This window comes from Schistocerca piceifrons, chromosome 3 (assembly GCF_021461385.2).
Source record: "Schistocerca piceifrons isolate TAMUIC-IGC-003096 chromosome 3, iqSchPice1.1, whole genome shotgun sequence".
NCBI classification, from domain to species: Eukaryota; Metazoa; Arthropoda; class Insecta; order Orthoptera; family Acrididae; genus Schistocerca; species Schistocerca piceifrons.
In genome coordinates, this window is record NC_060140.1 from 309810950 (window position 1) to 309824278 (window position 13329).

At 39.1% G+C, this 13329-nt stretch overlaps 1 protein-coding gene across 3 annotated transcripts in view; it reads right to left on the minus strand.

Annotated features, from left to right (window-relative positions):
- LOC124789532 (sialin-like) overlaps positions 1-13329 on the minus strand; it is a 139417-nt gene that overhangs the window by 17056 nt on the left and 109032 nt on the right. For 2 of the 3 annotated variants that reach the window (XM_047256929.1, XM_047256927.1), the window contains one exon: positions 12094-12214. The exons of the other annotated variant lie outside the window; for it this stretch is intronic. In XM_047256929.1, coding sequence (XP_047112885.1) covers positions 12094-12214 — 121 coding nt within the window. The remainder of the gene's footprint in view (positions 1-12093; positions 12215-13329) is intronic. 3 annotated transcript variants of the gene reach the window in all.

Below are 13329 nucleotides of genomic sequence, written 5' to 3' on the forward strand. Positions count from 1 at the left end.
CATAAATAATGCATACCTTTCATTTATCTGATCAAGTTGAGCTTACATAATATTTTAGAGAATATCTGTCATCATTAAGCATTACTTTCAATTTGGCATCAGTTACTCATTTTCCTACTCGGATAGTACAGGAAAGCAGCACACTGGTAGATAATGTTTTTAAAGGTCAAGATACATTTAATCAAATAATAACTTTTAGTGTTAAGAATGGTCTTTCTGATCATGAGGAACAACTAATTACAGTATATGACATAGATCCACACAGTATTGCAAAACAATCCTCCAAAAGAGTGTATTCAATTAACGAATTAACAACTGCAAATTTTAAGGAAAGCTTGTAACAGTAAGACTGGACGAAGTGTTCAGGGCACTTGATGCTAATTTATAATTTAGTCTATTACACAGTACCTTCGTGAGTATATTTGAAAATAGTTTCCCTAAGAAAACAGTGAAACATAAGTGTATGAAACCAGCCAAAAAGCCATGGCTTACTAAAGGGAGAAAAATATCTTGTAAACATAAAAGTGAAATGTAACTTACAGCCAGAATGTGTAATGATCCAGAAAAAGTCAAACATTATAAAAACTACTTACGGCATTAAAAAAAGATATTAAAAAATCCAGTAGAATGTCTGAGATTAACAGCCTCTTATGATAAAATTAAACAATTTGAAGTATTATTAAAACGGAAACAATGCAATTGAGACCACAGGAAGATTTTATTACTACCAAACTCACTGAAAAGTTTGTTAACAAAAGTTAGAAGTAGAAAATATTGTTAACAATCATTTTTAGGTGTTGTAGAGAAAATTTGATGTGGCTACTGATTAGAAAATGCAAGGCTGTACATGGACGAGGCAATACCTATACAATTTGATAACACTGATATTAAATCCACGTCTTCTACTGAAATCAGGAAAATAATAAATTCATTCAAAAGTAAAAGCTCACATGGAATTGATGACATTTCCAACAGAGTACTAAAAGCTTCGTCCAAACAGATAAGTAGGTTTCTCAGTCACACATGTAGCAGCTCACCAAAATAGGGCATTTTTCAGGATAGACTGAAATATGCTATCATTGAACCATTGCATACAATGGGGAATAGGTGTGATGCTAACAACTACTGCTCAGTCTCACTTCTGACAGCTTTACCCAAAACTCTTTAAAAAGTAATATATTCAACAGTAGGTTCACACATTTGTAAAAATAAAGTGCCAACAAAATGTCAGTTTGGTTTTCAAAAGGCTTTTCAGCAGAAAATGCCAGCAGAAAATGTTATATATGCTTTCACTGATCAAATATTAAATACTCTGAATAACTGAACATCCACCACTGGAATTTTTCATGAGTGGTATCTGTGGGACAGTGCACACATGGTTTAATTCACATTTAACTGGAACAATGCAGAAGGTAGACATTAATAGTGCAGATAGTCTGCAAAAATCAGCAGAGTTCTCTAACTGTGGAGGTATCAAGAATGGTGTCCCACAGCTTTCAGTCTTGAGTCCCTATTGTTCTCAATCCCTTATTGTTCTTAATATATAATAACGACCTGCCACTCTATAGTCATGAAGATGGAAAGCTAGTTATTTTCGCTGATGATACAATTATAATAATCACACCCAGCAAACAAGAATTAGCTGAGGAAATTGTAAATAATGTCTTCCAGAAAATTAGCAAGTGGTTCTCTGCAAACCCCTCCTGCACAGGCCAAGAAGGCCCAAAGGTATCGACTGGCCGCCGTGTCATCCTCAGCCCACAGGCGTCATGGATGCGGATATGGAGGGGCATGTGGTCAGCACACCACTACTGTGCGCCCTAAAACTACAAAAAAAAAAAAAAAAAAAAAATCTCCGTATGTTAGTTTCCGAGACCGGAGTCGCTACTTCTCAGTCAAGTAGCTCCTCAGTTTGCCTCACAAGGGCTTAGTGCACTCCGCTTGCCAACAGAGCTCGGCAGACCGGATGGTCATCCATCCAAGTGCTAGCCCATCCCGACAGCGCTTAACTTCTGTGATCTGACGGGAACCGATGTAACCCCTGCGGCAAGGCCGTTGGCTCTCTGCAAACTGACTCACATTAATTAGAAAATAGCACAGTATCTACAGTTTTGTACAGTAAATGGATAATATCATTGATAAATACAGACTTTGAACAGAAGTCTGTTGCTATGGCAGAATATTCAGAATTTCTGGGTTTGTGCATTGATGAGAAATGGAATTGAAAGAAATATATTGCTGATCTACTGAAACTTTGTAATTCAGCTACTTATGCTATTAAGATTATTGGAAATTTTGGTGATAAACATATCAGTAAATAAGCCTACTATTCCTATTTTCCTTCACTGCTTTCATATGGTTTCATATTTTGAGGTAATTCATCACTAAGAGGAAAAGTATTCATTATACAGAAGAGTTTAATCTGAATAATAACTGGAGCCCAGCCAAGATCACCTTGCAGACATTTATTTAACGAACTTGGGATATTCAGAGTACCTTCACAATACTTACTTTGTATATTCACTTACGATTAATAACACATGCCAGTTCAAAAATAACAGCAAAGTGCATAGCTACAGCAGTAGAAGAAACGATGAGCTTCACTTTTCTGGATTAAATCTGACTTTGGCGCAGAAAGGGGTGCATTATACTGCCACAAAAATCTTTGGTCATTTACCAAATAGTATTAAAAGTCTGACAGAAGGCTCACCAGTATTTAAAAAGAAATTGAAAGGGTTTGTGAATGACAGCTCCTACTACTCAATAGATGAATTTTTAGATATGAAGTAGTAATCGAGAAAGAAGAGATTAATTATATTGTGTAAAGAAACATTATGTTAAATTGACACGTTCCACATCGTTATGAAATGTTGTATTAATGATCGATGGAACAAGTATTAATGTAATGCAATACAAGGTAATGTTACTATTCTCTGGTTGGTTAGAAAGTGAAGGGGCTGTGGTTTAAAGCACAACCGGTCTCTTTACATCATCTCGTATGTTTAATATTGCGCCCTGATGAGCTGGAGACAAGAGTGGAGTGGGAAGAGAAATGCCTTGATGTGTACATTGGAAATAATTTAATTTGAAAATTTTTTCATGTCATTCTAATTCTATGCTCTGGTTGGTTGGAGTTTTAAATTTGGTACTAGCTCAATTGACTATTTCCACCACTGTGGATTTCTTTTAATACTGTGTATGATTGGCTGGAGATAAAAGAGTATTGCACTGTGGTGATAGCCAAGGGAGGGGTAGGGAATTTTAATATGTAAAGGTTTTTGAGACAGTCACAGTCGAAAAATAGTCAAAATGGCTTCAAAAGGGGATTTTAATTTTCAGCTAAAATAGTTCGCCTATTCCTGACAACTTGGATTTTTCATTTTTAATACTCCATTTTGATTGGCTGTTTGTAAGAAGGAGAGAGGATTTTTAATTACAGTTATTGATTGATTGATTGATGACATTATGAGTTCAAGGTCATCAATGATATCATGCATGTTTCAAAAGGTTCAAATGGCTCTGAGCACTATGGGACTTAACATCTGTGGTCATCAGTCCCCTAGAACTTACAACTACTTAAACCTAACTAACCTAAGGACATCACACACATCCATGCCCGAGGCAGGATTCGAACCTGCGACCGTAGTGGTCACGCGGTTCCAAACTGAAGTGCCTAGAACCGCACGGCCACAGTGGCTGGCTATCATGCATGACCTTCATGATCACGTAAGAGTCACAAGTCAGTCAAGGTCAAGGTCATGGTCTAGGTCAAGGGTCGAGGGTCGATGGTGATAGACCCCACTCCTACATGTGGGCAGCCCAAAGACCAAAGGTCAATTTATATCCAAAACGTGCACAGCGTTGCTATTTTTCTTCTCTTCGATTCTGTGGAGAACCTATTTATTTCTTCTTTTTCCAAATTTTCCAACAGACCATGACAAACTCTCAAATAATGCTGTGCTTCAGAAGTATATTCACAGAAATTTCTATCTCAGGTAGAGACCTATGTTTGATATTACTGTATTTATTTTGCTGAGGATTGTTAGCTTTACTGTGGTAGTTAGTTTCTTATAGATTAGATTAGATTAGATTTACTTTCATTCCAATTGATCCGTAGTGAGGAGGTCCTCCTGGATGTGGAACATGTCAGAAAAACAACAATACATGACAAATATTTACAACTAAAACAAATAAGCTAATGTACCATTCCACAGGTCCCAAGTGGAATGATCGTCATTTTTAATGAACACTAAGAGTCATTTTACAAATACTAATGCACTGAATTTAAAATAAAAAACGTTTTTTATTTATTTATAAGGTAATAAACATGTAATACAACTACTGTAATACTTATTTACAATGATCACATTACTGCACTGAAATGGTGCAGAAGTTAGATTATACTTACACACACACACACACACAAATTTTCAGTGAACACATTACTGCACTGAAATTGTGCAGAAGTTATGTTGTACTTATATACAAATCAGTTGGTTTTACTAAGAAATTCATCAATGGAGTAGAAGGAGTTGGCCACCAATAAATCCTTTAGGCTTCTCTTAAACTGAATTTCATTGGTTGTTAAGCTTTTTATGGCTGCTGGCAAGTTATTGAAAATGTGTGTTCCTGAATAATGCACACCTTTTTGTACAAGACTAAGTGACTTTAAATTCTTGTGAAGATTATTCTTATTTCTAGTATTGATTCCATGAATTGAGCTGTTGGTTTGAAAAAGTGATATATTTTTAATGACAAATTTCATTAAGGAATAAATATACTGGGAAGCTGTAGTTAGTATCCCTAGTTCCCTAAACAGGCTTCTGCAGGATGTTCTTGAGTTCACACCACATATAATTCTTACTGCACGTTTTTGTGCCCGGAAAACTTTAGCTTGGCTTGATGAATTACCCCAAAAAATAATCCCATATGACATTATGGAATGAAAGTAAGCATAGTATGCCAGCTTTTTCATTTTTATATCCCCTACGTCTGACAAAATTCGCATTGCAAACAGAGATTTGTTAAGACGCTTCAGCAGTTCTGTGGTGTGCTCCTCCCAATTGAATTTATTATCAAGCTGTAATCCCAAGAATTTAACACTGTCCACTTCTTCTATCTTCTTGTCATCATATGTTAGACATATACTCTTGGGACACCCCTTACAAGTTCTGAACTGCATGTAGTGTGTTTTTTCAAAGTTTAGTGACAAAGAATTGGCTAGGAACCAGTGATTAATGTCCACAAATATTTTATTGGCTGATCTTTCTAAGACTACACTTGATTTGCTATTTATTGCAATGTTTGTATCATCGGCAAACAAAACAAACTTGGCATCTGGTAATGTTACTGATGAAAGGTCATTGATATACACAAGAAAAAGTAAGGGCCCCAAAATGGAACCTTGTGGGACCCCACATGTAATTAGTTCCCAGTTGGATGATGCCTGATAGACATGTATCAAGCTCTTTCCTAATAACACCCTTTGTTTCCTGCCAGAGATATAAGATTTGAACCATTTTGCAGCATTTCCTGTTACACTATAATATTCTAGTTTACTTAAAAGGATATTGTGATTTACACAGTCAAATGCCTTTGATAGATCACAAAATATACCAGTTGCCTGCAATTTTTTGTCTAATGAATTAAGCACATTTTCACTGTAAGTGAAGATAGCCTTCTCAATATCAGATCCTTTTAGAAATCCAAACTGTGACTTTGACAGTATGTTATTTGAGATAAGATGGTTATAAAGACGACGGTACATTACTTTTTCGAAAATTTTTGAGAATGCTGGTAACAGTGAAATTGGACGGAAATTTGATGCTATTTCTTTATCTCCCTTCTTAAACAGTGGCTTAACTTCAGCATATTTCAGCCATTCAGGAAATATTCCACTGATAAACGACTGGTTACACAGATAGCTTAATATGTTACTTAGCTCAGAATCACATTCTTTAATTAACTTTGTTGATATTTCATCATACCCACTAGATGTTTTTGATTTTAAAGATTTTATGATGGACATTATTTCTGTTGGGGTAGTGAGGGTCAAATTCATATTATGGAAATTACTTGAAATGTCTGGTCTAAGGTAATCCATAGCAGCATCTACCGAACCTGACAACCCCATCTTTTCAGTAACAGTTATAAAATGTTTGTTTAAAAGTTCTGCAACACTATACACATCTGTCACCAATGTATCATTTACTCTTAATGCTATTTGTTCCTCTTCATGTCTGGTCCTACCGGTCTCCTCCTTCACTATATCCCATATTGTCTTTATTTTGTTATCTGATATGACTATCTTTTCCTTGTAATATATTTGCTTTGACATCCATATTACAGTCTTTCTTGTTTCGTCATACTTGCGTTATTTTGCTTCTGAAGTACCAGAATTCCTTCACTTCGGCTACTACATAGTCACCAATTTTGATGTTTCGTTAGGCGAATGAATTAAGTAAACTTTTCATTCCATTCAACATTTCCAGTAATTCTTCATCACTTCCACTGAGGTCAGGAACGTCGTTAGTGAATCGGAATTTTATTATTAAATCTGCATATTTCTTTTCATCCCTTCGTATTCTTCGATAACCAAGTTTAAAAATAAAGAAACACTGCCCCTCTTGTATCACATAATTTTAGCCAGGCACTTAGCTCTTGGTCTGCTATTTTTATTGTTCCTTCTTGATTCAATGACTATGACTCGTTTTCTGATATAAAATAAACCTTTTCTTTTTTGTTGACGAAACAGTGTACAGTCGGCTTCTTTTCGTAGATGAAGGCGTTAACTAGCCAGGAACTTCTTCAAAATATATTCTAGCACAAATAACCTGAATGCAGCACAGAAAATTGATCATCAAATCAACATTTGTTCCTGTGATCTTTCGGGTATTGTGTCAGATATTAGCGTCGTAAAAATGGTTCAAATGGCTCTGAGCACTATGGGATTTAACATCTGTGGTCATCAGTCCCCTAGAACTTACAACTACTTAAACCTAACTAATCTAAGGACATCACACACATCCATGCCCGAGGCAGGATTCGAACCTGCGACCGTAGCAGTCGCGCGGTTCCGGACTGAGCGCCTAGAACCGCTAGACCACTGCGGCCGGCATTAGCGTCGTAGGTGTACAATATTTTGACATGATTCATTACCTTCATCAGGTGCTACCTCAGATTGCTTGTCGAGTGGACGACGCTCCAACCTCAGTTGGCATTCGGAATAGGCCGAGTATTTGAGTATTTGTACCGAAATCGCTCCCCTTACACGGTCGGTTCCAGGCGTCCTGCCGGAATCGAAAACGCACTAAACGGAAAATAGATTGTCAGCGCGCTGAAACAGGCACACCAGACCGGAACCGGAACCCCTACTAAAGCACACAGTAGCATTTGATCGTTAAATTTGACAGAGGAGAAGAAATCACTTTCCGATTAAGTGACTGACCTACTCCTTGGGGTCTCAAATTCAGCAATGCCAAACATCTCAATCTTTCTTTCCTTGTATAGCCTGATCGACACCTCTCTGAGTCTGACCAGGATGCGATATCACGTATTCAGGTCTTTGAGTCTGATTGCTGAAGAAAATGTTTGTTGACTACACACGAACTGTTCCCTGGAATTTAACCAGAGCTTCTCACGTTTGTGCTGTAATTCTTGTAGCTGCAAATGTAGAAAAGGAGACTAGAAGATATAATCTGGTGCTACAACACAAGAGTACTCATGCCCACACGACGATAATATGACCGCCGGCAGTAGTGGCCGAGCGGTTCTAGGCGCTTCATTCTGGAACCGCCGGATCGCTACGGTCGCAGGTTCGAATCCTGCCTCTGGCATGGATGTGTGTGATGTCCTTAGATTAGTTAGGTTTAAGTAGTTCTAAGGTCTAGGGGACTGAAGACCACAGATGTTAAGTCCCATAGTGCTCAGAGCCATTTGATAATATGACCTAAGATTCCATCCACCGGCTTTTAAGGCGACGTGGTTCCATATTTCGCGTAATATTCTGACCTAGTGTTTACAGACTTTCACCTTTTATATTCTAAAGGTAATAAATTTAAAGGGAATTTGGAATCATTACAACAACTTTCACCATAATCTTCAGGGAACCAAAAACTACTCCTCCATTCAGAGATTTCGGTAATGAAGAAGACTATTGATTTTTTAAAACTGATTTCTATATGCTGTAACATGAAGTGAAAACTTTTAGCACAATTAGAAAATAAGACTTAATTCTTTTCAGCCTAATTACTATTTACCAAATTTCATTGCAAAAGTAATTATCCCTCTATAGTCGAAACATAGTGTAGTTGAGAAACATATGCAAACTTCTTTTTTCTGTAATTTTTTAGTTTGATTTTTCAATGGATACAAGTGCATATTTGGCCTATTTGGTGAATAACTTTCATATTTCCTGAGGCACTGCTGACGTCGCATATTTTCATTAAAGTTTTTTTTACGTACTTTTAAAATGTTGTATATAGTAAAATGGACGATTTTATTAGCATAAATTGACTCGAACATTTAATTCAAACGTTGTAGGCTTAGGCATTATACATAGCGTAGACAAGAGTCAGGCATATTGGGCTAAGCGCGAGAAACTTCAAAACGAGGTTTAGACAATATGTTAACATTAGTGAATCCAATCGCTTAGTATTTAGTGCTCATTTAAGAAACTTCAATCATTCTGTTAAGGACAACACTAAAAACATCATCATTCTTCACAAGGCAGGAATAGGTAAATTACTGAACATCCCAAAATAAACGGAGATACACATTCACGTGCTGAAACACCTGAAACTTCCTTGATGAACAGCAGAGCTAAGATACTACGTATCTATAGACAGTTTCACCTTTTAAATTTGACAAGTTGGTTCATCCTTAGATCCAAATTCGATTTGACAACCTCTTTACATAGTAGACACAGATGAATTACCTCAATCCTGATCGGTCTACTGCTTTGACAGTTAACAGCTGTTTTATCTCTTAATATATATTCTACTCTTATACGCATATGTACTAATTGTCCAAGCGTGGTACTAAAACAGAAGTGAGTGCTATCGCAAATGTATCTATAATTAGACTAAATATCCATGGGTCTGTGTTTTCCAGGTCGACAGCAATTTTGATAGCAGATTTTATAATTAACACAGAACACGTTTCATAGGGAAACCCATAATATGTAAGTAACCTGATATTTCTTGTGTTGTGCACACTGATGAGCCGAAACATTGTGACCACTGACCGCCGCGAGGTTGTCTGCTGCCTGGTGGCGCTGAGGTCACGTGACGCGGTAAGAGAAGTGTATGAGCGGAGCAGAGACGAATGGAGAATCATTCTAGCGACGATAAGTAGCGCAAAATTCGGAAATGCGTCGACTTACGCGATTTTAACAAAAGCCAGACTGTTGGGCCCATTGCCTGGGAGCGAACATCTCGGAAACGCGATGGTGGTCGGCTGTTGGTATACTACTGTCGTGACCATCTGTGGAAAGTTGTTAAATTATGCTGAAACCACGAATAGGCGGCAAGAAGTTGGACTTCCATACTTCATCACAGAACATAGGGGTCGGAGGCTTACCCGCTCTCTAAAGCAGGACAGGCGGCGATCTGTGGCAGATCTGACGACAGAGTACAGCACTGGAGCAGGCACGAGTGTTTTGGAGCACACCAATCAGCGTACAGTGTTGAGCATGGTTTTCCGCAGCAGAAGACCTCTACATGTTCACATGTTGACCCAAAAACATCGTCCACTATGATTATACTGGGCACCTCATCATCCAGGTTGGACAGAGGTCAGTGGAATCGTGTCACCTGGTCGGGTGAATCCCATTTATTTTTAAACTAGTTGGATGTTCGTGTCCAGGTACGCCGTCATTCAGACGAACGGCTGTTCGAAACATGCAGTGCCACAGGCGCAGGCCGGTGGGAGCAGTATTATGTTATGGGGGACATTCACCTGGGGTTCCACGGGACCTGCGGTAAAAATCGAAAGCACATGGCTGCTCAGGACTACGTGAACATTATCAGGGACCACTTATAACCCCTTATGCTTGCTGTTTTCCAGCGACAGCATCTTTCAACAGGATAACTGTCTCCGTAACAAGACTAGTATCGTGCTGCAGTGGTTAGCCATCAAATTCGGATTATCTGAATCCGATAAAACCCAGCTGGTACGCTTACGGGCACCAGCACCACGCCCACAAACCAGTCACCCGTAAATTACGAGAAGTGTATGTATGACCCGTGCGAAGGCATCTGGAGCCAGCAAACTTCTCGAAACCTATGAAATACCTGTCGAATCCATGGCACGCAGAACTAATGTGAATTGCGTTCTAGAAGTGAACCAACACGCTTTTAACTAGGTGGTCATAATGTCTTGACTCATCAGTGAACACAAATATTTTTATGTTATAGATAACGACAAGTACACCTCTCATTGTTTGTCCTCTGTATCAGGTGCCACTCAAGACCGGTACTATGCCTGAATAATAATGTGTCAATCACGTATTTCACATGCTGTTCATGGTGTACAGCGAGATACGTCTTAACAAATACTTACAAGCTGCAGAACACCAAATATACGGTACAGGATATACTGTTCAGTCTTGTTTATGAATCTAACTTCAATATTTTCAGTAAACTGAGTAAATGTCTGTATCAAATTTTCCAGAAAAACTAATTTTCACAGCGGAAAATATGCTGACATCACTTCTCACTATTCGAAATAGAGCTATGAATAATTACAGCATGGTGGGACACATGCTGAGGCATCGTCAATTGGCTGATGGATAGAAGTGTGGGGGTAAGCTGTTTGACTACAGTAAGCAGGTTCAAACGGATTCATGTTGCAGTAGTTTTGCAGGTATGGAGAGGATTGACCTGTGTGAAACGCTGCATCGAACCAATATTTGGATTAAAATTCGCAACAGTAAAGAACGACAATATGAGATATTCGAAGGTGTGGTATCACAGAACAGGACATTATTCACTAGCGAAAGTCATAAGGAACAGAAGCTAGTTGATACATTCAAATGACTATTCTTCTAGGCAAGAAACGATTTGCATGAAGATGTGGTCCTTGTATTGTATTGTATGGAACTGGGGACCTAGAAACGACGGAGAGGCTTTGTCCCCGCCGTAGCCCGTAGTGGTACACAACCCCACAGCAGTCCACTCTCACCACCGCTCCCCCCCCCCCCCCCCCACCCCTCCGCGGAAACGTCTCACACCAGACGAATGTAACCCCAATGTTTGCGTGGTAGAGTAATTATGGTGTACGTGTACGTGGAGAAAGTGTTTCCGCAATAATCGCTGACATGTGTAACTGAGGCGGAATAAGAGGAACCAGCCCGCATTCGACGAGGCAGATGGAAAACCGCCGTAAGAACTACAGACTGGCCGGCACACAGGACCTCGACACTAATCCGCCGAGCGGATTCGTACCGGGCCGGCACGCATTCCCACCTGAAAAGCAGTACGTTAGACCGCACGGCTAAGGGCCGATGTGGTCCTTACCTGTCAAGCTGATACTGGCTTTGCCGAATGCAGAATTTGTGACTCTCTCGCTGATAGACAGGTTGCAGTATATCGTCTAGTGTGTCCATCTCTACTTTCTGCAGTCCACGATGGATTTCAGAAGAATGCTGATGTGACGTAAGGCCTTTGTTAATGTATGTTGCAAAGTGGTCCGCCTACGATCACTATGACACATTACTCTTTGCTTACTGAAACTAGTTCGTTGCATGTCTTCTACACAGTTCCTAACAAACAAATTCTGCAGAATACAGTATGACCTTCTAGGGACGCCTAACACACTCCGACTTCACAAACACGCGATGGCAGCAATATGAACTTATATCCTCTTCTGATGACTTTTATTCGGCTTTCAGTTTCGTTTTAAGTGGCACTGGTGATCAGTGATGTGATTGGTGCGACATCAAAACAATTTGCAAGTGCCCTTGCTTAAATCGACATGCGAGATACTGTACTACAGCAAAATGCTAGTGGTGTTGTAACTTCTCAATAATGTTTACTTAATAGCGCCAAGTACTATGTGTAGGATGTATCATCACCTCTGCTTTTCAGCACTCACCTGAGGGTGGCACGTTCCATGGCTGCTCGTCAGCGGTAGTGAACACAGCGTATATTAAGTACGACACGGCGGCCACCGCAGACGACAGGTAGAAGACGGCATTCCAAGCGGAACGCGTTGGCTGTAGGTACACGTAAAAAAGATTGTGTTTATTTTCTGTGTTATGTTTTAGCATGTGAACATGGGATCTAAAGATATCAAGTAACGCCAAAATGTCAATATCTAGCTGGTTCTTGTTTTTATCTGGTTTTAGTGGTGCTGCCATGGTGACTCTCCCAAAATTCATAAATTAATAAAATATAAGCCGCACATTTAAATTTTTTTACTAACACGGTACTATATTCCAAACGCATTCATCACAGCCAGTGACAAGTAACACATCTGTTATATGGAACATGCAAGTGTGATTTAACGAGTATTTCGCTGTCATTTAAGTATATGGCCGAAGGAGTCAGCCTATAGGAATTGTGAAATAAACCGTGTGGTCCAGGAGCGCATGCCACAAAGAGGACAGAGTCACCACGAGATGGGGAAACTCACAGGCGTCTATTGTCTATTGAGGCCTAAGCACTGTAGTGTGCGAGTCGGACAGACGAGAACCTACATCATAGTGAAACCCAGTAGAAGCCTTTTTTGGCTAAGGAGACATAGCAGTGTTTGATATGGCGGACCTAAGATCGGCTATAAAGGGAAACATTTATGAAAACTATTAAATTCTAGCCGGCCGCGGTGGTCTAGCGGTTCTAGGCGCTCAGTCCGGAACCGCGCGACTGCTACGGTCGCAGGTTCGAATCCTGCCTCGGGCATGGATGTGTGTGAAGTCCTTAGGTTAGTTAGGTTTAAGTAGTTCTAAGTTCTAGGGGACTGATGACCTCAGATGTTAAGTCCCATAGTGCTCAGAGCCATTTGAACCATATTAAAATCTATAGTAATGCAGGAAATTAAGCCACAGTAATTTTAATCTGCCATCCTCCATAAATTTTCATGGTGGTCCCAATAAGACTTGAATATTGATCATTTCTGTAATAGTTTAGGATTTAGTGTTAAAGTGAAATTAACAAGCTTTGTAACAGAGATCTGAATGCTAAAATCTTAACTCTTTGATCGATCTTAACGATAGACATTTCATATAGAAACGCATCATTAAAATGACAAACGTTGCAAATATCAATTCTGTAACTTTATTTGTTTCAAAGATATAGTAAATTTAAACTGTCAGTATTTACAGCTGAGCGT